Here is a 25,783-nt window from a genome sequence, read left to right as displayed (position 1 = left end):
TTTTTCTTTTAGTAACTGATCAGGATTCCCAGCACCTCCAGCTCCCAGGACCTCCTCATGCTGGGACCGACTCCAGGGAAAGGCTGCCACCTGCTGAGGCAAGTCCACAGCTCCTGCAGCAGCTGGAGACTCCAAGAGCTGGGTGGGTTTTTTTGGTTGGTTTGCTTTGGTTTGCTTTGGGTTTTTTTAAGTCTTTTATTAGGTCCAGGCTGATAAATAAATATTTCTCTTCTGTCACTAAAGGCACTGTGTTAATGTGAATTTCTTATACACAAATATTGTGCAACAGCAATATAAAGTCCTAAAAAATATAGTTGTCAACACTTTCTATACACACAGAGAGTGAGATCCTTCCTATTCTTCAAGTGCACCTCCGTGGTGCTGAGCTCAAACAATTATTTTTTTAAACTTAAACGAATAATAGAAGACAATGGCCAAGTTCTTCATTGGCCTAAGGAAGCACTGAGAATTCAAAAGATAGGAGTAGATTAACTAAGGTCCCCAAATTGCTTTGAAAATCTCAGCCAGGCTGTTCATTGCAACACTAGGTCTTCAAAGAGAGACCACAGAGGTAGACGGGTCTTACCAAAGTCCTAGCAGACACCATGCTGTGGCTGCAGACACAAAGAGCTGATGGTGTGTGCACTAACCTAACATCGCTATGCACCTCAGGAAACAAAACGCCACATCCCGCCAGATCCCTCCAACATGCATGAGGCTGCTTGGCTACTGTGGTTATGCTGTTAACACCTCCACAACTCAGGTGCAACCAGAAGGATGAGACCAGATGCCATTTCGACTCCCCAAGACAACGCTGCATCTCTTCTCACTCAGTTCATCACAGGCTTTCCTAGAAACTTCTGGAGACAAATTCTGAGTAATGGAGGGACCAAATAGCTTCCACGCAGCTGACAGGTTTCTAAATCTGTAGCCTCAGGATGTGTTTCTATCAAAGCAGGTGGTGATTAGTGTCAGGTCTGCAGGCTGTCAGCCTCCCAGCTCCCTTGTAAAATCTATCATTTCCTTAATCATTTAAGCTCTTGGTCAGATCAGTTAGCTCAAGGAGTTCATCACTAACCACAGGAGAACCACTCTCAAGTGCCAGGAATTGAACAGGACTGCATGGCCAGCCATGGCCGGAAGGATAACACAGAATCCCAATAGACCACAGGTCCATATTAGCTGCCTTGGAAGCTCTTGGGTTGCTAAACCTCAGCTCTTAGCCCAGATTTCTTTAACTCTCTCTGCAGAAAGTTCACCAAGTCCTTCCATCAGACTCTTTTCTTTTGACTGTTCTGCATCTTCAACCTCCTGTTTGTTGCTTCTATCATTTTTTTTTCCTTGCAGCTCCCGATGTCACCCACGAAACAGTCTGCTTTTTATTGATAGGACCGTGATCAGGTACCAGCTGTCCTGTATCAGCTTCTGTGTACATGTGCATGGCTCGCTCAAACGGATTTCATGTGCTCCATAGCTTGCTTTCTACTATGTGGAGCAGGGATGGACTGTGAGAAAGACACTATAAAAACCACTCCACTTTCACATCTTGTTTTTTTGTTGTTGCTGCATTTCTATTTGCTGTGGCATTTTTTAAAAAGAAATCCACTGTCTTAACATGTTCCACATCACAGGTATACTAAGTGGTGTCACCCAAACCCTCTTTTCTTTAAGAAATACACATTCACTATTTGTCATTCCCCAACGCAACAAAATTAAGACTAATATCGAAAGACTAATGTAATGCAAACATGCACACAAAGGCTATGTCCTCAGAGTGCCTCCAACCTAAACTCGCAAAACAGTGATGTCTGTACAGCCCTGGAGAGCCAGAGCTGGCCAACAGGAAACATTAGACACAGGGACTTAAGAGAAATTTAGCCCATCTGCTAATACAGTTACTAGTGCTTGTTTCCTCTTAAGGCATTACCTAAAACGTTTATAACTTCTGTACTTCTGTCCAAGCCATTTGGCAAGTATTTGCCTTTTAATAGTTTTTGGACAGAAAAGACTATCTGTGTCCTTCAGCCTGATCTCCTAGACACTAGTAGGCAGAGAATTTCTGTATGAGGCCCACAGCTTCTGGTTACATCAGCGTTAAAATGCCTGTTTGATTAAATATTCTACAAATTTATAGCTCAGCAGGAGCAAAATGTGTTTGTATAAATATTATAAATACCTGTGTAAATACTCAGAATGAAAATGGATTGACAGCAGACAGTTGGTGAGGAGTTATGCATAGATTCAAGGCAATGTACTGGAATCTGCCTCTTTTCTTGAGGTGCTTGCATGCATTAACATATAGACTGAGAAATTACTCTTTTTGCTAAACAAAGTCCCAACCTTGTATTAATCTGTACCCTGTACGTTCTACTGCAAGAAAGGACATGAATATCGCGGTCATCACTCCAGCTACTTTCATACACCTGTACGGACAAGCACTTCTGCAGATGATCGAAGGGGTTTCTTACTGAGCCACAGTAGCATCCCAGGTTTCCACCCAAGCAAACGGCTCCGGAGGACTGAAGCGCTTCTCTGCAAGGGGAGGTGCAGCGTACGGGATCCCCAGGAACTGGCTGATATTTCTCCACTCTGAGCCAACACGGATCACCTGGGATTTGCCCATCAGATCACCATGGGATGGGATGTACACAGATAGGGTTAAATTCGATTCAGAAATGGGCAGGAATAAATCTGTCGGGGGCGGGGGGGGGGGGAACAGGGGAAAAATAATTTATTTTTTCAAGTTAGTACCATTTCAGAAATTAAAATTAATCCCATTTCCCTTAATTTTAAACTGTTGTGTGTCTAATTCACTTCTTTAAATGAAACATAGATAAATTTATTTTATTCTCTCCCTGTAAAATACTTCATGCTATGCTAGATGTTAGCTACTGGATATGAATGTTTAACTTTCCAAACCCTTACTCAAACATTTCTTCCAGATCAAACATCACAATAGAATACAAATCCGAGCACTTCTACAAAAAGGGAGAGAGATTTTCAGACTTCCCCCTCCACCCTCGGCTCTGAAAAGCACAATTTTAAACCTTTAAACATTTATAACAAATCAGAGAGAGAAAAGATAATCACACAGCTATTTGGTTTGGGCTCTCACAAGGCAAGACTTGTACTTCAGTCCCCTTTCTAGTAGCTGTTTCATCATGTGAGACAGAAGAGCTTCAACAGAAGGCAATGAGCATAACCCACGTCCAAATTCCCTACAGTCCTGTGTAGGGACTGCTGTTGTATAAGTGGGAATCACCCGTGCAAGTGCTGACTTTAAGTCAGGCACATGCATGCCTTCTACACGCCAGAGAAGGGAATGCAAGAGTGTAGGGTACCAGAGGGCCTTCATCACCATCTCTTGCCTTGCAGTCTACTGTGAATGTTGCCATTTTCTTCCACAGAATTTATGCCAGTATCTACATTTTAGATCAAACATAATTGCTATCTGAATTTATTTTTTTGTTTGTAGAAAATTATTAAATATTAGGGGGTCATAGTTTGATCCACATTTTTTTTTGTATAAGGATTATCTAAATCACTGGCTATCTGTTCAAAGAAGAGGTTTTTCATTAATGCCTTACTTTAAAACAGAGCTAAGTGATATCTCATACTATTTCTCTCCTAAAACAATGCATCTGATAGGTAGGAACCAAATTATAAGTCACGTGACTAAAATCAAAACTGTACAGATATATACAAACACACAAGTCTAACTTTTATGTCTCAGTCTGTGATTTTGCTTCACTTGACAATGATAAAACCCCTTTTCTCTGATCGAGTTTGAACATAGAAGATTCTCTTTGATTTGTCAATTCTTCACAGAAATTTCAGTGAAGAGAAAAGGAAATATTTCTTCCCTTTCCTCTTATTGATACCTTGTTTCTAATTATTTCTAATAAAATAAATGATCAGTATTACATGAAAAGCAATCAGTATCTTTTAAAATCAAGGGAAAAACCCCAAAACTTACAGTTACAAATAAGCATATAGCCAAACAATGGAATTTTTAACTGTCTACACAACTTTTACTTCTCTCTTAAATAATTTTCACTTCTTTAAAATATTAGTTCATCTTGGTTTAGGGTTTTTTGTTTGTTTGTTTGTTTTCTCCAGAAATGGTCCTTAAGACTTTCAACTGGCAGTGGGTTTTCAACACTCCTTGTGTTATTCTCAGAGTTTAAAAGGAAGAACACACAGAAACATCTTCTGCAGATGAAAAGGAAGGAGCTGGACTTTCATTACTGGGTTTTTGTTTGTTTTTACCATTCTGTATTTTCCAAAACATCTTTCATAGCCTAGACTTCCTTTATTATACCTGTTTCAACACTAGATGGTAACACTATGATTTCATGCGTTTTTATAAAAAGTATTTGGAGATATTTTGCCATCCCGTTTGTCTGGAACTCCATTGAAACAGCAATGGACAATTGTCTAGGAGACATCCATATTGCTTTATGTCTAGTGAGGATTTCCTCACTCTTCTATTCACAAGAATTGTGCACAGGTGACCACAGTTGAGTTCCTTCCTCCGTAGTCTTAACCTGCTCTTACCTTGTCTCTTATAGATATATGTAGCTGGCTCTTTGAGTAAAACCCAGCAGCTGTGCCTTTGCAGGCCATGTATGCACATCTGTGTATCAGGGTAGAAAAGGCATCTTATTGCTGAGGGTTGAATTTCCAGTGTAACCACTGTACATGACTGGTTCTTTGAACAAGCTGTGAGGTGAAACATGAAGAAAAAGAACAGGTAAAAATGTATTCTCAAAGGATTTTGTATGACATTGTTGTAAGATGCTTAAAAGAAAGGTTTTACAACAGGGACATGAAGTAGCTCTAAAGCAAAATAATGGGACATAAATGTCTTGAGATTCCCAGAACATTCTGCAAAATAGCCAAAGGACAAAAGGCTATATTGGCTTTAACATGGAGCAATACAGCAAGAGAACTGGTATCACAGATTTTAGAAGAAAAACATCTAATAAAGTACTGAGGACCTCAGTTTAATTCAAACAGTCCTCAGGGAGTCCCAGGGAAAGGTTTCAGAATAAGAAAAGTGATCTTCTCACTCATCTCAGTTTGTACTCATAGGTGGGTATCCAACACTTTTCCTTTAGAAAGGTTCCTTCAAACAGTTAACAGGAAAAGGAGAAAACAGTAAGTTACACTGCTCACCCTCATAAGGTGAGGAACGTCTACTGCAAAAAGTGGGACCATTCCAAGGACCATCTTCTGCAGTAGGTGGGAATTTTTCCTTATTTCTACTGCTCTGCAGCACTGAGGATTTGCCAGTCATGTTAAATTAAAGGACTCTTTGATGTCCTAGTAAGGCTATTGATTAAAGCAGTTCCCTTTGTTTTTACTACAGCCCAACCCTTGCTTCATCCCAGCTCTCAGTTAACCTACCCTCACGCACCACAGCTACAGGTTACTTTAGATAATGGGAGGTGGCTCTACCATCTGTCTCACTTGATGAACTTCCCTTAACTTTAGAAAATAGTGACACCACCCCTTTCATTATTAGCTACAATATTCTCCAAGTTGTACAACGCCTGGAGAAACAACAGATCTCTGCGCCCAAGAGGTGTCAAAATTACACAATCACTGTATGGCATTTTATGTCTATTGTACCTTTTATTATTCAGGTTTTTTCTCTCAAAATCAGAAACACTGGGGTAGTCTTTAAAAATAAGTAAAATCAGTGTATCTGGGTCAGAAGCAGGGTGGGTGGGGGACCTGCTCTTAGTTTTTCAGACTCACAAACTAGTATTTTCTGTAATTTCTTACCGGACAGACAAAACTCTCTGGCAGTGGAGAAGTCATTGGATATATCTCTACTAACTTGCACAACTTCAAAATTTGAGATGGATGAATCCATAAGAACAGAGGACAGATTTAAGGGTTGCCATATATCCAAATACTCTGTAAAATGAACCATACAAAAATAATGTAACGAGAGGAATCCGTAAAAACTTCAGAGGAAAATAATATAGAAGTAAAAGCATTGAGGCTTTCCCCAGTGAGAGACTTTCACCTTCCTTTGTATCAGCTGTGAATAAATGAAATACAATATTCAAAAGCCTCAGATTGACCTGAGGGTCTAGTCCCATTTTCAGAGGCCACGTACAACTAGATTTATAAAGATATTCAGTTAATAAAGAGGTAAATCTGGAGCAGCTCCATCCAGGTTTGCATGTAAATCCAACTGATTTAAATAAAAGGTATATGAACAGGCCTAATTACTTTAAAAGGACATGGGTCATAAAGCTTGCAGACAGGTTCTAGAGCAGGTATAGCGACTAACTCCTTGGAAAGCAAGTGGGGATCCTGCATGTGACTGAGCACGCCCAGAATCTTCAGCAGACATCTACATCTATATCTAAAACAGGAGCTAGTTTCCTAAGGTATGCTTCATCTCAGTCACCTGCAAGGTAGATGTCTAACATCTGAGTTAATTACACTAGGCTTCTCATACTATCAGGAGGAACAGACAGTTTTACTATACAATGTCTCCATCCTGGTTTAGATGTCTGCTTTAGGATGAGATAAATCACCCCCAGGAATCCACTGATTACATGAGCCAGGTGCCCATGTTGTCTGTACAGGGAATCTCATGTGAGTAGCTGAAATGGAGATGTCTACATTGCCAGCATACATCTACATACAGAGAGCAAGTCCCTACCTTACAGTCTAAGTGAAAATGAGGCAACAGTTTTTGTAAATGTGGCATTTTGTCTTCACTTCCCTTACAAGAATCAATCAAACTCCCACAGAAGCATACGCAATTTTCACAGATCTACAAATTCTATTTTTAAAGGTCACAAGAATTATTTTGATCATTTTAATTTGATTTTGTAGACAGAATTATACGAAATTCTATGAACTGTTCTAATGTCATGTAACTGCTACAAAATTAAGATTTAATTCCATTTCGTATGTATATATACACATATACACAAATATGTATATATGTATATATACATGTGTATTCCATGTATACAAACCTGTATATTCACATATATACATGTACCCATGCAAGTACATGTGTGAGCATATATATACACATACATACCGACTCTAGTATTCATCAAGAATTACTCTTCTGTTTCACAGTGGGTTTAAAAAAAATGCCACAAACATTCTTTTCTCATATGCAGATATAAATATCTGCAGGCTCTCAATTTTACACAACAGAAGTCAAAAAAGAAGGCTTGGAAAAGAATGGATCTTTAATTATTTCAGTTCCTTTCAACAGTTCAATATGCTTTAAAAGCAAAAGGGCCCTGCTGTGGCCACCAAGTCCTAAACAGGAGGCTGGCGTTACCCTCTCCATGTAATTGTAGGGTGAGGACAGAGCAGAGTCAGCTGTTGCTTTGCTATTCCTGGTGAGCAGATCTCGTCCTGTTGTTTGAGCTCATTCACCACACAGATGCAAAAATTGTGACCGTTCATTTCACTAAAGATTTCTTTTAGTCTTCTGAGAAATGGGTGACTTGCAAAGATGGACAAAGTTTCCTTCCTTCCCCTCCTCACAGAAAGACAGTTGTGACCATACCACTCAACATCAGATCTGAAGCTGAGGTCTGGGGTTCACACAATCAAAGCTGTGGCATGCCCTCTCTGCAACCTGGAAATCCTGGTGTTGACATACTTGTCCAGTTGATAAGAACCCAAGACTCAAAATACCACTAGTGTGGTCGCATCATTCCTTGAGCAAATAGGCAGGGAATAGTAATGGTTAAATTAGATTTCAAAATTATTTTATTCCAAATAATTCATGACAGCACAGGGTAACTGCCACAACCCAGGGCTCTAGGTTGATGCTAAAAGTCTTTGCTTTTGCAAGGTAAATCCTTCCCAAGGAAGTGTAAACCTCAAGCATGGGTTATCTCCCAGAGGACAAGTTCAAAAATACTGATGTGCTACCATTATTACCAAGGGTGTCACTTTAGTGCTAACTCATTTGCTCTCACTCTTGCTGCAGAAAACGTCTGATGGAGAGATAAACCAACTTACTGTACTCCATATAACTTCAAAAACGTCCCAGTCCTGGTTCATGCTTGTGAATGGGAGTCAAGACAGTAGTACTGGGTCCCACGGGTCCTTTTCAACCACTTCAAAATCATTCTAATCCTGTTATATTTGGTAGCAACTCTTCTAAGAGAGATTGAAAGTCTCCAGCTAAGCAGAAATGAAGGTTAATTTGGTATTGCACTGTTATATGTTAAAGACCACAAGCTTACTTGATATTGCGGAGTAGCAAAGTCATCATCAGCACTATATTCAGAGGGAGTCTGAACTAGTAAGGGAGCAATGACCCTGCAATCACAGCTTGACTTGTGCAACAGACACATTGCACTTTATTCTTTCTTCCGCTTAAGTACTGACTACTCAATTATTTTAGATAAACACAGTGATTTTAGTGATGTGGAAATCACTACACTTTGTATTGTCAATAGTTTCTCTATTTTAAAACTATCTAATATGACCTGTTGTATGACCTGTGTTAGAAAATTTCAGCCTCTACATCTAGAGTGACAATGTGTGCCATTTATTTACAAACATACTTAAAAATAGAAAACAACTACAAGTGATGGAGAAATAACCATTACATCCTGTCCAGAGATTATCTGCCTGCACTACTAGACCACCCAGGTCTTACTTTTCCAGATTATATCTTATCAGTTTATGTCTTCGATTTTTTTTTTTCTGAAAAACATGAATAAGGGAAGATTTTTTTTTAATCAATATGACTTATACTTTCTTTTTACATAAGAGCGATGTTGCCATCTTCCACTGTATACAGTACTAGTAACTGAGGTCCTACTACTGGAACAAGTAATCTCTCCAGGTTCAGACACAAAGCTTCAAATTACTAGCTGTGGTTCTTTCAAAAAAGAGCCTTGTCTGGATTCCATTGTAAGTCAACAAGTCCGGGTGCATCAGTGGTTTTGGAAGATATTTCACCAGACTGACTCTCTTCCCACAGCTTCCCTGACTCACCAAGTGACCTCGGGCAAGTCTCATAACCCTCATATGCCTCCATTTGCTCACGGGTCAAATGTTCAGAAGCGTTCCTGCTAAGCTAAATTCTACTCTCTCAGGAAAGATATTCAAACAATTCCACAAAAGTAAAATTAATTCCTTGGATTTACACTGACACTTGAATTTGGCCTCCTGTACCTATTTCCCTGAAATTTACTAGCTTACTGTTATTAAAATCTTACGAAGGTGCTCAAATTAAGCTTGTGAGTGCACACTGCCATTATTAGGTACATGTCATATGTTCTACATTTGATTACAAGCTAAGCTTCCTACTTCTATATTAAAAGATTTTTATTTTATCCCTTCATGTGGGATAGAGTCAAGTTAATAACATTCATCCATTTTAAATACATATAAGACACAACGGGCACTTCACAGCCCATGCTAGGCACAGAAGAGAGACCACTCATGATGCAAACATCCATAGATTGTACATTCATACCTAAACCACATTTTATTTTGCTTATTCTTTGCCCTGAATCTCACAGAAATGACCCTTGCAACCTCCCACTACACGTGTGGAGTTGTTTTTTGGGTTTTTTTGAGGTTTGTGTGGTTTTGTTTTTTTTTTTCATTCTTAGTCCTGGATGAAGCATTCATATTCTCAGATTGGATTTATATACTGAAACTTCCACTTTTCCCTTTAACCCAAAGCCATCCATGGCACCACTGTGGCCATTGCCAGCCAGCAGTTAGCTGTGAAAGAGATTTTGGCTATTAGTTGTTTCCTTCTTCCCTTCTCCTGGCAGCGGATCCAGCAATGCCGACAGCCATGCACATTCACTTCATTACGTGGGCAAAACAGAACTTTGCATGGCTCATCTAAACTTGCCTTGTCTAGAAACTGCTCTCACAAGGCACACAGCTACAAACTGGCACTGCTTTACTGAAAATGCATACTGCACCTGATGGGCTGGAAGGCATTTCTGGTTTATATATAGGTTAAGCTCTGGCCTTCCAAACCACATTTTGGCAAATGCTTTGATTGGATAATTACAGCACTCTGAATTCAGCCAGCCCTGTAACTTTTATTGCGAAATTATAGATGCCCCATATAGAGAGCCTCTCTATTCCAGATGTTCTTGTTTGGGTAGGCAAGGTTTAATACTGGATTTGCGAAAGGACTCACACTGGCCTTACTCTGTTCCCACTCAAGTCATAAGATCACAAGACTGAAATAGATTTCCTGGGGGCACAGAGTTCAGCCTCCCACTTTCACAGGCAGTGACATTATAAAATGCTTTTCATAAGCCAACAAAAGCTTCATCACTTACTTCAGTGGAAGCAAAGAGAGGTCAGTTCTGAGTTTGCTGGAAAATTTGACATTTAATATAAGGAAACAGAGATACAGAAGTGCAAGAAAATAACAAGTTAAATTTAAAAGAAAACTTGTGAAGTTGAGAAGGTACATAAATCAGATTAACATGAGGTTAAGGTGGTACATAAATCAGATCTCTGGGTCCAGTATGCCTAATTTATGTTTGAAAGACAAATTATTCTCCTAATTCTAAATTTGCGAACCATATTTAATAGCCCTGACTCAAGCCACAAACATGTAGAGACTAAACTCAGTGCTTTATATTCCCAGTGTTCAGTATTTTTTGTACAATGAATACTGCTAACCTGTCTGTATACCAACAATCTCCAAAACCAGCAAATCATCAGCTCAAGAGTGGACTTGCAGAAAATATACTCTTTCCAAAATACAGTTGCTTCCGACTTTCATCCATCCACTGAGATTTGAATAATTCAAAACGAGTCATTTTCTTAAAACTGCTGCGTAATAACTATAATCACACCTCAGACAAACATGTCCCAAACTAACAAATGTGTTATTTATGGCCTTCAGCAATGAGCAATCTTGCTATGCTCATGTTAAATGCAAGCTTTCTGCCTCCTTCAGTAGTGCCAATTAGAGTAAATGGTATAGCAATAGGATACTAAAAATGTACCAGATATTTATCCAAGTTTCAAATAAGCTGTTTTCAAAAGGCTAAAATCCTCATGTTTACAAACAGAATAAAAATTGAACTTAAGACAAAGATAGAGTAATTCTACAGCAGAGGTCCAATATGCTGTATGAGGGCACAGTAGATTAGTTCCCAAGGATGGATAAAAAAGGGCTGTCTTTGTTTCACATCAGAGATCTCTTTGACATATCCTCAGCATTGTGGGAAAGCAGGAAGATAAATGATACTATTAATCACAAAAGTCAGCTACATCAGCACCTGTACTACCATCAGCATCTCCTTTGAGAATGGAAATACCCCATGTGCTGAGATAACCCAATGGGAAATTAATGCCCACGTCGGAAAATCCCGTAGCCACTGCTCAGTCCTGCATTGAGGGAACAGCTATAAATCATTAGGGGATCACAGGAGGCAGAAACAGGAAGGGCCTAACAGATCATTACATCCATATGCCTCAGTGTTTTCTCAATGAATTACTTGATTTGAATGGAGGGGGAATGGAGTCCATATGATCTGTACACAATCTGCAGTCCCATGCAGAGATCACCATTTAAGGGCAATTGTCTTCTAACAGTTGCCAAATCAAAGATAGACACATCCTATTTAAAACTGAGGAACGTGAAGACACAAATGCTCATTAAAGCTTGGATAATTACTGTAGACTATTCATAAATCTCATAAAATACAAAAGCAGAAGTCATACATCAGTCTCACTTCTCCCTTCTACATGCACAGGAATATTTTCAGGCTCTCCAGTTTGCTTTAAGCACAACTATTCCTTCTAAAACGCCAAGTAACATGTTTCATAGATTGCTTTGCTTCTTTCAGTCTTAATTGTAAAGACATAAAAACTTCCATAGCTCAAACCGCTGTGCATAAACTGTTCGAATAACAGCATTATACAAGCGTAAAATAACTATACATAATTTCTCATAAAAAACTTATTCTTATCTCCCCCTATCTTACAGCTGCCTGCAGAAAGTTCCATCTCAAACCTAATTAAACCAGCGTAAGTAAATGAAGACTGCAGTATGACATATTAGTATTTTCAGCATGGGCAGTCTTAAAATAACAGCTGTCCTCCCATCGTTAAAGGTCACAGATCATACCTGAAACTTGCCGCAGATGGTTCCATGCTCAGTGTCATCACGTTAACTTCAGGGGAAAATTCAGCATGTTAAATTCAGGGGAAAAAATGCTCCAAATGTAACAAGTCGGACTTTCCCAGTTTGTTCAGGCTATCTATTTTTCAAGCATTATTTCTCAGATAACAGAAACTATGTGGAAATCACAACAGACCAGCAGGAGAGTGTTCTGCTCCATGTGATAGATATACAGAAGACAAAAGTATTCATTTAATTAAAGATGAAAACCACACGTTCTGTTAAACACACTACAGATTAGTGATGAAGATGACTTGGAGAGTTTAACCTTTTGTCAGAAAGGGTATTGCAAGAACACAAATAGGCAAAACACACTGAAGCAAAAACAAAGAAACGAGAAATCAGGTAAAAGACAGTGTGCTCCTCGCCTCCCTCCTATCAGACAGCAGTGACCTGAAGGCATTACAGAGGCTTTTTTGTAGGGTAATGGGGTATCTAATGGGTGTTAGAAATGCCTAGCAGTGCTGCTTGTAGGGGGAGTAACCTGGGGAAAGCCAACAGCAGCCTCAGGCTGTTCAGAGAAATCACAGGGCTGATGGATGAACAGGCTGGTACAAGGCAAAGAATGGGAAGAACCTCAAGCCTTCCCTCTTGCTGTGTCCCTCCGGAGGTTAGCCTCACATGGGAAAGGGATTTTTTTACACCTCTCTGGTGGTTGCAGGCTGCTCTACAACAGGGCATGAAAAGAAGTCGCTATTGAAAATTATTTTCTCCATTGCATATTCAAAGATCTAGAGGTTTTACGAAGATTACTGCTCATGAACATTTTCAAAAGTCCCAGAAAAAAGGGAACAGAAGGAAAACAAATACATATTTTTGCTCAATTTATTTAGGGAGATTTTAAGTGAAGGAAATTATTTCAGTAAATTATTTGGGTGAGACAAAAGAATTTGGTCTCAACTTTTCATCTTTTAAACCTGTGGCGACTGCAACAGAGCTCCCCTTTGTGTCCAGTGGAACTAACAGGGCTGGACAGTGCCTTGCAGCTCCTTGGCTCAAGGATTTCTGCTTTCAGGTAGACAGTAGGATATATTAAATCATTCTAGCTGTCCCTTGCTGACTTTGGGCAGTGAAAGATTGTACGTGTAAGCTTTAAAAAAAAAAACCAATAAAACAGAATTAAAAAACAGTGAGATTCCAAGTTTAAATAACACAGAAAGTGAGACAAATTAAGACCTGGTGATAGTCCAAAAACATACAATCCAGTTCTGTGAGATCTGGCTTCATTATAGAACAAACGGACAAACAAAATGGTTTGGGGGCCATAAAATTTTCTTTTAAAGAGTGTTCACCAGCTTATTCAGGGAGAAAATGGATAATCTTGACAGGTTGGTTTGTGTTAGTTTTTTTAATTTAAGAGTAGCACTTCAACATCTCCAGGACAGAAGAACTCTTCTGGCTCTTCAGAGGTGCTCAAATCTGAAGTCATATCCTTCCATAAGGGTAGAGATTAAGAAGTTGGTATTTAACAATTTGGCCTTCTGCGGGATGTCAAGGATTCCTCAAAATGCAGCTTATAACTACATAAGCCAGCTAATGTAAGATATTACCTCAGCTTGCAAATCATGTTTTCCTGACAACCTAAGGAAAGACAGCAAAGAAGCCAACAGTCCTATTAATTTGAACTAGAAAAGCTGAAGCATGTGTGAACATGAGAGAGAATACCTGCTTTCTCAGAAGGTTGAATGTTAAAACACCTTCTCTGTACAATTGCTAGACGAAGGTCCTAGCCAGTTTTCAGACAGAGCTGAAAGACAACTTGATGGAAGACAGCTTGATCCAAGGCATAAGTCTGCTCATTTATCCAGCCTGTTGAGGCCCCTCTGAATGGCACCACACTCATCTGATCTGTCAACCAATCCTCCCAACCTTTTATCGTCTGCAAACTCACTGCAAGTGCACTCTGTCTTATCATCCAGGTCATCAATCAAGATGTTAAACAGAATTAGCCCCAGTATCAACTCTGGGGGTACACCCGTGACTGTCCTTCAGCTGGATCACAACTCTGTGCCCAGCATTTCAGCCAGCATTTAGCCCACCTCACTGTTGATTTATCTAGATCTTAGTTCAGTTTCTGTGAGGGTATTATGTGAGACAGTGTCAGTAGCCTTTCTGAAGTCAAGATAAACAAGTCGACTGCTCTCCCCCCATCCACTTATTCACCTGATTGTAGAAGACTATCTGGTTCATCAGGCATGATTTTGCCCTTCATAAATCCATGCTGACTACTCTGAATCACCTTCTTGTTCTTCATATCTCTGGAAATGAGTTGCATGATCAGTTGCTCTATTACCTTCCCAGGGATCAACGTGAGGCTGTCCAGCCTATAGTTCCCTGGGATCCTTCTTCTTACCCTTCTTGAAGACAGGGGTGACATTTGCTTCCCTCACAGCCTCAGAAACCTTCTCCATCACCAGGGCCTTTCAAAGGTAATTGAAAGTGGCCTCAGAATGAAATCAGTCAGCTCCCTCTGCACTCCTGGGTGCATCCCATCAGGCCCCATGGGTTTGCATGTCCAGTTTGTTCCCTAACCTGATCCTCCTCCACTGAGGATAAGCCTTCCTTGCTGCAGTCTTCCCCCCGGTCTCAAGGGCCTGAAGGCTGGACTTACTAGTAAAGACTGAGGTGAAGAAAGCACCTCAGCCTTTTCTATATCCTTGGCCACCAGGTCTCCTGCCCTACTCAGAAGCAGAGCCACATTTTCCCTACCCTTCCTTTTGCTGCCCATGTACTTGTAGAAACCCTTCTTGTTGAGGATTTTTCTGTTGTTCTACGGTTCTACATTCATCTGTGCTCTCTATCGAGAAGAATAATGAGTAAAATAGGCAAAGCATCTACTCTCTACAAGACTGAAAATAAGTCTGCCAATCTGGATTTCTTCACAGTGTGTTGGGTCTGAAAACACCACAGACTTGGAGTGCAGTCAGCCACCTGATTGCAAATGGGAGGAAACAAAGTGCTGGGCACTCTGTCCTGAGCACTGCAAACTGGATAACTAGAAAATGAGGCAGTCAAATGCACTAACTGTCTATTGAAATATAGGCCTTAATTGTGCTTCAGTAAACTCAGACTCTGGACTGGACATAACATTAACTTCACTATTTCACAGAGCCTTCTGGTAAAGTATTGAAATTTAAGTATCTTTCTAATCTTTTGATGGAAATTTTTATATATTTTTAATGTATGCTTACATGCACACACACATATATATATACACGACAGTGACCTTTAAATAGTGACATTTTTTCACACTCACCATCTGGTTATCACACAGGAGTAACAATAATTTTTTTTTCCTCCCGTACAAGCAATACCACAGTGTAGCAAATTCAGCCACTGCTAGCTTTTCTATGATGCCCAACCCTAAAACTATTATTCTTCTATAGCATATATTAATATAACATATAATCATAAAGAGTTTGGAAACAATGTTTTTGAAAATTTTCCAAAACCTCCAACAATGTGATACAGATAGCAATCTGACCTAAATAACCAGGCTGGTACTTTTACTATCAAAATGAGGCAGAACATAAGAAGGACAGATGGTGCCCAGTTGCATTTTGAATGTGTTGCTGCACACACTGGTGTCAGAGACCCAAAGAGTACAGGATAGTAGTGCTAATTTGACTTCCAGGCTAGTTGTGCTCTTTGTAACCCAGTGACTTCTCCTGATTGCTGTCCTCAGGACAACTGCTCTAATCCAGAATCCGGCCTTTTCATGGGAGGCTTTGCTTGCCTAGGTGGTTAACCAGACCTTTGCAAACAGAGACATCTCTAGTTGCTCTGCATTTGGAAAGATGACCTGGAAATGGATTGTTACCAAGGGCAAGATGAGCACCTCACTTGCTGTGGTTAAGTTCTGGGCAGTCTTTAGAGTAGAAAACAAATGACAGATAGAAAGGTCTAATTTCCTTAAGTGCTGCTTAGGTCACTATTTTCCCAGATTTAAGAAAGCAAGAAAAACGTAAAAGGAAAATGGCAGAATTACTACTAAACTTCATACTAGGAAGAAGAAAGCTTTAGCAAAGCAGTTTTCTACATCCCATGGGAAAAACAGTTTGCAAAGGAGTTGGATTGCCTAACCTACACATTACCCCACTAGCTCCTTGAAGCATTTCACACAAAAATTATTTATGCTTACCTAGAAAGGTAGGAGTTTTCCCTCTGTTATATTAAAATGATCATTAAAAAAGGACCAATTTTACTAATAAATACAAATAGTCTGAACATGATCATGACTGATGGTCTTAGATATGATGATAAACAAGTTAATAATAAATTCTGAACCTGAAATTGAAAATTCTTTGCAAATATTAACCATCTCCTGCAAGTCCAGTTGCATATGGTTTAAGGAAAGACAGACATAAACAGATTAAAAAATTTGTTCACATCAAACAGCAAATCAAGGGCAGAGATGGATAAGAGTTCTCAATTTTAGTCTAACTTGAGGGGTAAATTGAGTTATCTAATGACTAGTCAACCTGCTTCTTTTCCGTTACCCAGAGCATTTAGCAGATATGCTGTGTATTTCTGGAAAGGACACATCAGGGAAGCCTGTAGCTGTTGACAATTTGCATATATTTTTAGGGGGCAACAGACACAAAGCCCTGAAAGGCAGTAGTTAAGTTTCATTTATTAAGAGGATCCACCCACTTTTAAAATAAAGCATGTGAGTACTGTAAGATTCATTTACTGCAAGACTGAAATAAATTTTCTTCCAGATACAAAATAAGGTGTCATAGCAAGTTACAACATCTCTTCAAAAGTGGGACTTAAAACACACCTCAAATACTACATTTCTTGTGATCCAGTTCAGAATAATCTTTGAGATAATACTTCCATCCTTATAGGAAACCACAAACAAGGACTAAAGGGAGTACAGTTTACCAATCCTCTGCAGCATCAGTTAAAAAGCAGTATAAACCTGCACTAATTTCTGGAGGAATTGCCCTTTTCATCATCCTGGTTTTCAGGGAAAATGAGATTTGCTAAATTTGACTTTGCCTCTGTATTGCAATTGTTTATGTCTATTTGAAAACTCATTGTTATTCCTTGCATTCAGCATTACTAACAGAAACTGCTGGTGATTTGTCTAATCTGACATCCTTTGCCCCCTGGTAAGCACCAGATGCTACAAGAAAGGCACTAGAAATGCCACAACAATGGACAATAACGCAATAAACAGCTTTTTGGGGGGCTACCCTTGCCAGAGCTTTTCTTCATTGGCTACTGCACTAAAATATGAAGTTATGTCCATTGAAAGTGATGTGACAACCATAATCATAAATGATAAATTTCTTCATCAATCCTGCCAAATATTTTGCCTCAGTGACCTCTTGTGGCAGTGAGTTTGAGAGATATTAGGTCGGCATTGTGGATGACAACAATTCTGCTATTTAAATGATACATGATTAATAAAAATGAGTAAACACCTGAATGAGTAAACCGTTTCATTATAGTGTGATCTTTTAGCAATACACACACAACACAGACGATGTTTTGTTTTTTGTTTTTTTTTTTTTTTTTTGGCTTAATACATGCATACACTTACCACTTTCTGGTCTCAGAGGTAAACTAACAGGTGGACACAGGTTAGGCATGGTGTTCTTCATGTCAGCTAAAAGCAGAAAAAAACAAAACATTTGAAAACAATTACACTTGAAGGTTTAAATCAACACCTCAATATTTCCAGCATTACTTCTGGGATCTGAATGTTGCGTTTTCTCACCACAAACACCCAGAGCACGGATGTGGGGCTGCTTTACTGTCTAACCGTTTTGAGCTCGTACATGAAACTGGGCTTCCCTGGATTTCCATATTTATAAACATTCCTACAAACACTTTTCAAATTACATTTAACAATTACTGATGCCTTTCAGTAGTTGTGTGTTTTTTTCCATGCCCCTCTCTGTATTTGGTTTTCTGCATCATAAGAAACATGAGTTTTTTTCTGCTTCCCGATTAGCAAACTGGAATTTCTCAAAACAAGAATTAGGAACAAGTCAGTTGCCAGCAGGAAACTTTCCAAATTAAAATTCAAATAATTGTTCGTATTTTCCACACATAAAACTTCTCATTTGCTAATATTTCCCTTAATTATTTTGTAATTTTAAATAACAAACAAGAAGTTTCCCTGTGCATTCATATTTTGTAAAAGACTTTGGCTAATCAAATCAGTTATAAACTCTCTACTAAGAGAAAATAAATCACCATCTGTACAGAAGCTGAAGACAGGTCAAATTTTCTGTTTGCTTCTTCCATTTTGTATTGCCCATGCATGTAACCAATAGAGATTTCTAAAAACTCAGGAGTTTTACCATTCACACTGACAAGAGCGAAGAACTGGGGTTACCAGAACTCTCATTAAAATGCTACTATACATTCCTCATTGACTGAGCTGCAACCATGTCTATACATATTAAATCAAATTGCTAATGAGTGGAGTCGTGTGGGCAAACAGCTCACACGTCAACTTAATGCGGAGGCACAAGTACCTTCCTACAAGAAGATGTGGACTAAAACCAAAGACCCTGCTTCATGCTAACATCCCACTGCCTAGGGTAAATTCCTCCTTCAGATTTCACTCATTTTCCGTTTTAGCCTCAAAGCTTTTTTGTTCCTCTTCCTGGTACCCAGACCACCAACATACCAGCACAACTGATACAAATTTCTGTCTGCAAACATCTCCATTTGCATAAACATCTGTGCTTTGCTGTGTGTTATGGTGGAAACACATCTGAAGCTTCCTCAGTACATGAGGAAATGTCACCGTCTCTCCTAACATTCCCCCCTTTGCATATATCCCAGGCGCCTCTTTATCACCCCTCTGTCCGTGAAGTGTAACATCCTTTATTTTTAGTTGGTTCTTTGCCAACAAGAGGGAAAACAATTCCAAGAAGTGGAAGTGTCTCTACACCTCCACTGTCCCCTCTTCACTTCACCTTTCTAACATTCTTCACTCTTACCTCTGGTTGCCTCTCGGCTCTCCCGGCCCACCAGCTGCTGCTATTGCCTACTTTATCAGGGCTGTTGTTCCCTTTCTCTCAGTGCTAGACTCTCAGCCCATCCCTCCCTATAAGCTTCCATGATGCCTCCCAACTCCGTGCTGTCTCCACTCTTTAACAAGGGTTGCCCCACTAGCGGAGGGAACGGATGGTCTAGTGGGCACAGCGCCAGCGCAGGACTTGAAAAGCTCAGGATTGAGTTGATGTTTCAGACACTTTCCCTGTGCATTCATATTTTGTAAAACACTTTGGCTAATCAAATCAGTTATAAATTCTCTACTAAGACAAAATAAATTACCATCCCTACAGAAGCTGAAGACAGGTCAGATTTTCTGTTTGCTTCTTCCATTTTGTATTGCCCATGCATGCAACCAACAGAGATTTCTAAAAACTCAGGCAAGACAAGAGCTAAGAGTATGAATGAAGGTTTACTTTAAGTTTACCAACACTGTAAAGTGCAATGAATTGCCAGGATATCTGATCTAGCTCTACATAACTTTAACTGGATTGTCTTTATATCATATGCCCTGGACAGTATATATCCACACTTCATGCCACCCCTCTCCACTCAAATATCAGCCTTTCTCTACTCTGCAAGAACTAAGGGAGTTTAAAGCCAGGAAAAAGTACTCCTTATTCAATTTTTTCCCTGATTCTGTCAATATCACCAGTCCTACCCCCATGAGGCCTCGCTGCTCTCAGTGCAGTTCAATAAGGTTCTGCCTATATAGATTCAATAACTGTCTATCCTCTCATAAGGGGGAATACAGTCAGACAGATGTTTGCTTTCCTTATTGTTTCAGTTATGTTAAATCAAAGCATAACAATGCAGAACAAGACCTACGCAAAAGGAGTGTGACAAATGTCAAACTCACTGAAATGTTTCAACAAAGTAATGGAGCCTTTGTTTTGCTATAGAAAAGAAAATTCACTTTGACTAGGAGTGGTTTTGGTTCCTTTTGAGGAAATAACCTAACCTCTCATAACTTCTCTTCTGTTTAAGCACATGATGGCTTCTTACTTCTTGAAGAATACAGTGCTACCTTGGAATTTGGTCTTGGCTCTTTTTTTAACAAAACAGCCAAAAGTGAATTTTAAATTCCATAACAAAACCAAAGCTTTTGAAGTTATGCATCCACACACACTGTTAAACCATAAGCCATGCAGTGAGAAATGAAGAATTATGTCCTGGTCAGGACTGTGCTGTAAGAAAAATATATTTGGATTTTGACATTGGCAACAAGTCTCCCATACAATTTAAGAAATTAAATTATACCTCTTTCAGGTATTTCTATTCATTTTCTATTAAAATGGAGATTAAATTGCACACTTCTTTCCCTTGCACATACTTGTCTGCCTTGTCTATTTGTGATCCTTTCAAACTGGTCCTCCATCCGAAAGTTGGAGCCGCTATACATTGATGCAAAATAATAAACTTCAATGCGCAGAAACCAGTCAGAAAGGCCATGTGCCCTGCATCACTTACCAGGTTTTTGATACCAGCCAAACGGGTGTATTCTGACTTCAGCATCTGGTGAACTACAATTTGAAACTTGCCAAGCACTTCTTGTTTCCTCAGCACACGTTTGGATTCCTAGGTTGTTCAGAGTCAGGCACATGATCTTTCCACCTGCCAGGGAAATACATGGTTATAGAAATGATGAGGAAATTTTTCCTCTTCTAGATAGAATTTTGAGAAAAGTGAATACAGTAGGGTTCCATTGAGTGTTAAACAGAATTCCATTGACTTGGAAATCAAAGGAAATAAATACCTAAAATAGGCCAAGTTTTACTGTTGTTGAAAATAGTATTGAAAAATCACAATGAATTCAATGTGAGAGAAGGTAGGTATCAACTTTATAATCCATTAAGGTCACTGAGTATTTCCACTGAACAAAGGTCAGGACCTCTTCTTTCAGCAAGCAGCCCTTTCCGGTTAATGCAATCCTGGAAATCAAAAATCTGCAGGTATGTGGAAACATGGTCCCTATTTACATCAAGATAAAAATTCTGCCTTTCAAAGACTTCATGTAAATATTTCTGTTCCTGAAAAAAAATGCAGAGTTTGAAACACAGCTACCAGTTTCATTTAAGATTTAACCTAGCTCATGTTAAAATCACTACTGAAAGTTCTCTTGACTATATGAATGCCAGGACTGGATGTTTGAAACACCACAGATAATAAATATTAATCAGATAAACTGAGAGGTGTCAGGTTTGCATCTCTGGTGCTTTAAAATCCTTCATTTATTTTAGAATTATTTAAAGAAACTTATGTCATATTCAGTTAAGACTTCAAATTTCACATGGCCATATGGAGGTATGCAAACTGTCAACTAGTTTTTATTTGTGCAGTAATTTCATTCTAAACTACACTGGATTCTTTTTCCAAACTACTCATTTTTGACTGAGTGAAAATTTTGTCTGCTCAACAGAAAAGGGAACTAAAAATACATGTTTCTGAAGTGTTCCAAATTCCCAAATGAGTTGTAAAACCAGCACATCCTAATGACCTCAGGGAGAGTTGATTAGCACATGACACTACCAAAAGCAAGGTTAGCCATTTTAGTGGCCTAATTCTGAATTTGGAATAAAATATTAAAAAAATATTTCATTGACTTTGACCTGGGTGGCATCCAATTTTAAACACCTGCTAAAGACTTTCTTTTAAACAGAACATTTCCTTTACAGCCAGTGGAGAGAAACAAAAGTACCTCCAGAATACAATTCAGTCAACCAAAGCTCTTAATGACCCCATAGTTGTGTCTACACATCTCTCTGCTGACTAGAGAGGGAGCATGGGGTGACAACACCCCTTAACTAAGCCATCTCAGGTGAGTAAAATATGTTTGTTTGACTTTCTAATGGCTTTCAAGTCATGCATACTTTTAAAGATCTGATGTCCTCAGACTATCAGAAATCCTGCTTGAGATTTCTTAAGTAGCTAAAATACTGAGGAGAAAATAGGCAACTTCTATCCCCAACCAATCTTCCTCAAGTAGAAGACTAAAATTGGGGAGCAGAGAAGTTCAGACATCCAAGAAAGCCAAAAGGTTAAGCTGCCCAAAAGTATCCACAGACATTATGTGTTTAATGTGCACATAATTTCAGTAAGATTTAGGTTTCTAAGTCCTTTAGGCTTTAAAAAATGAAATGACATTAAAAAAAAAATCACAAAAAGATATCAAACAACATTTTGGAAGAGAGGTTGATAAATGAGAAGTAACACTTTCCTGGAGTTTTATCAGTTTGAATTTCATACTGTTGGAACTGCAGCCTCTTAAGGACTCATTCCATGAAGTTCCTTAATAATTTCTGAGATGTGGAGAATGTCATTGGGCTGAACTCCTAGAAATGGTTATGGTTACTCAAAAAGGTGCTAAAGAGAGTTGCATAAGATCTGCAAGGGCTTTTAAAGTGTCCTTCACAGCAAAAGAAAGGTAAAATCTGGAATAATGAAGGAAGATTCAAATTATTTTAAAAATAAAAATAATGAAAAAATACCTGATAACTGGGAGTCATTAAAAAAGCCAAATCCCGTGCAACAGGGGTCAGCATCACACCAACGCTCACATTCAAAAAAGCTGTGAAAGGGAAAACATCATTACTCTTAGTATCATTAATAATCTGTCTCTATCATGGAGAAGGGAAGAGAGGATATTGCATAAGGGTGAGACACTGAGAACCTGCAGAGATGTTTCTCACGAAAAGACTGCTTCATGGTTCTTCACACTGCATAGACACTTCCATACATTTTCCATTTGTAGATGGAACTATGTTTGATCAGCATACATATAGCAGACTACATCTAATAATTTAGACAATTGTTCTGATACCTGCCCTAAAAATATCAGCCTAAATTAATTTGGTGTATTATTGCCAAGAGATTTAACTGGTCAACCAGCAATTTAATAGCAGTATAAGACACAATTCACATATATATAATTACTAATCATATACATTATTATAACTCAATTATAAATTTCCTTTAAATCATGTGCTATTTTTTCTTTGTTAAATATTTTCAAATAATGCTGTTCTTGGATCAATATGTCTGAACATCTGCATAACAGAGCCTTGGTATTACAGACATGGTTAAACTTCCAGTAAAAACAAAGGAAGTCATGTCCTACCCATCTGAAACAGCTTTTCTGCTCATGTCAGTCTTATTCCTCACTGAGATCCCTGTTACTTTCTGGAATGGTACACGTGTGTAGAAGCTCTTCACGGAACTTTTTAGAGTGACTGGAAGGAAAAAGAAAAACAAAATTGGAAAAATCAGCTTAAGCTTGTAATTTACATATACTGTTCAAGTAATCACATGATAAGGGTGAAGTTTATGTTTCTATGCTACAATGGTCTTGACCTATTAAAAGATAATTTTACATTAACGCAGTAACCTTTTCATGGTTAAGTCTGAAGATGAACAAAAATCCAGCAAGTGAAGGCTCTAAAAGCTGGGCAAAGTATATCGCCAAGAAAAGACTTCCAGCCCAAAGCTTCTGTTTCTGAGACCTGTATTGATGTTGTTCCTTCTATAAGGTCCAAAAACTGGAGGACGACTTCAGATTGGAAGACTCCAGCGTGCCCATGCATTATTCAACCTGTGCTGCACTTTGGGCTCACCAAAAACACACAATTTAATAGTTTAGTTCAGTGGATCTTTGCATTTTTCACAGCAAAATTATAGGTTCCTGTACAGTGATAACAGGCTTGTTTGTCCAGCTTTCTAACATGAGCCCCATGAGAATATCCTTGAACTTCCCAAGCATTCAAAGAGCAGAGGTTAAAAGTCACACATCTATAACTCCGTATTTGCTAAAAAAAAAAAAATTACACTCAATGACTTTCAATTTTTGCATTGCTTATCCACCATGGAAATTTTAATGTTAGAAAATGGAATTCAAAACATCCCAATGACATTCCCGTTTCACCCACACTATGAAAAGATCTAAGACCTGGTATACAAATTATTTGAGCTACCCTTGGTGTCTCTGAGTCAGGAATAACTGAAGTGGAGAGTGGAACTCATGGTTAATATCTTTCCATTCTGAACTAAGAATGAAAAACCATACCCAGAATAGTCTGAACTTCCCTTGCACCATCAACCCAGGACTCATTCATACATTCAGACTTTTTATCTCAGAAACAAGAGCCAAAACACTAGCTTGCATTACCAGGGTCAGAGCACACGTTATATATCCAAATCCCAAAACTTGCCTATTTTATGATACAGTGTCTGTGGTTGCCAGGGTAGCACGGTTCGACAGTTTTCTGGTATTTGATCAATGCTGCCATCACAAATCTGTGCCTCTGGATAGAGGGTACACACAAAGTATTTGTCTGTGGTGTTTTGAAGATCTGCCATTCGACAAAACTCATCTTCTTGTGCACAGCCTAGGAAGCAAAGTCACGGAGACTTACACACACATTAGGGTTTCCTCCCCTGCCTATTCCTCTTAATGTCTTCAGCACACGTAAAGCTATCCATCAGCAAACAACTAAAAGTAAGAATTTCAACATTATTCTATTACAGTGCATGAGAAACAGGGACAGATTCTGTTTTTTGTGACACTGAAGAGCAGGTTTACCTGGAGAGCACAGAAAAGGAGCTATACCACAGCTAATTGAAAAGATACATTCCCCAGCTGTGACAAGCACTAATTACCCTAGTGTATTGGTGTCACTCTAGCATTGTGATTCATAAAGATATCTCTTTCTTTCTTTTTAGTAAATTTACAATTATACAGTTTGTATGTCAAAAGAACTCTGCATCAGTCGTGGGTCTCTTACTTTAAAGAATAAAAAGGACAATAAAGCCTAAAATGTCTTAGGAAGTTTTTGCAAGAAATATTTCTGATGTGTTCGTACATCACACAAAAATACAAATAACTTTCCTAGAATCAACTGTTCAAGCCTTTTGCTTGTAGCAATTCGTACTGAAATTTGCCCCAGAGTAATAATGTACCTTCAGAAAAGAAATAAAGCTGTCAAATCCATTTCTTAATTACTGCGGCAATGGCTTCTGTAAATATATATGTCAACGGTTAATTTTAAACAGGCATAGCTCTACTGACCTCTTACAGTGAGGTTTGTGCACTATTTAGTACTCTTGCTTCTGCCTTCCTGGTAGTCAGAGCTAGGAAATCTTCTCCATTAATCACATGAAAATATACTTTATCATTAACCCCTAACATCTGTATTTTACCTTCTTCTTTTATCACTATGTCATCTATCTGTTTGGAGAGGTACATTTCAAGAACAGTGGAGTATTGCCTAAGCTGTATCTTCAACTTCTCTTGCCTATAACAGGTATACCTTGATGAAGAATGATGGGTACCCTTTCTGCCACAGCAGACAAAGATTGTAAGGAAGAAACAGGTGGCCCCATAGCAACTTCCATGAAAATTTTCATAGCAACATCATAGAATCACAGACTGGTTTGATTGGAGGGACCTTAAAGATCATCTAGTTCCAACCCCCCTGCCATGGGCAGGGAGACCTTCCACTAGATCAGGTTGCTCAAAGCCCCATCCAATCTGTCCTTAAACACTTCCAAGGATGGGGCATTTTTCGGGTTTTACAGAACCACAGAATG

The 25,783-nt window shown here is 38.8% G+C and overlaps 1 protein-coding gene across 1 annotated transcript in view; it reads right to left on the bottom strand.

The window, feature by feature from the left end:
- LOC104158958 (thyroglobulin-like) overlaps positions 1-25,576 on the bottom strand; it is a 37,342-nt gene extending 11,766 nt beyond the window's left edge. The window contains exons 1-7 of the mRNA XM_009696748.1: positions 25,504-25,576; positions 24,406-24,582; positions 23,319-23,430; positions 22,690-22,769; positions 20,672-20,815; positions 17,733-17,798; positions 5,846-5,925 (exon numbers count right to left, since the gene is read on the bottom strand). Coding sequence (XP_009695050.1) covers positions 5,846-5,925; positions 17,733-17,798; positions 20,672-20,815; positions 22,690-22,769; positions 23,319-23,430; positions 24,406-24,582; positions 25,504-25,576 — 732 coding nt within the window. The remainder of the gene's footprint in view (positions 1-5,845; positions 5,926-17,732; positions 17,799-20,671; positions 20,816-22,689; positions 22,770-23,318; positions 23,431-24,405; positions 24,583-25,503) is intronic.
- Positions 25,577-25,783: the final 207 nt, after the last annotated feature.

This window comes from Cariama cristata, unplaced genomic scaffold, assembly GCF_000690535.1.
Source record: "Cariama cristata isolate BGI_N322 unplaced genomic scaffold, ASM69053v1 scaffold253, whole genome shotgun sequence".
Lineage (NCBI taxonomy): Eukaryota > Metazoa > Chordata > Aves > Cariamiformes > Cariamidae > Cariama > Cariama cristata.
The sequence above is the reverse complement of the archived record's forward strand: the minus strand, read 5'-3'. Positions and strand labels throughout refer to the sequence as shown.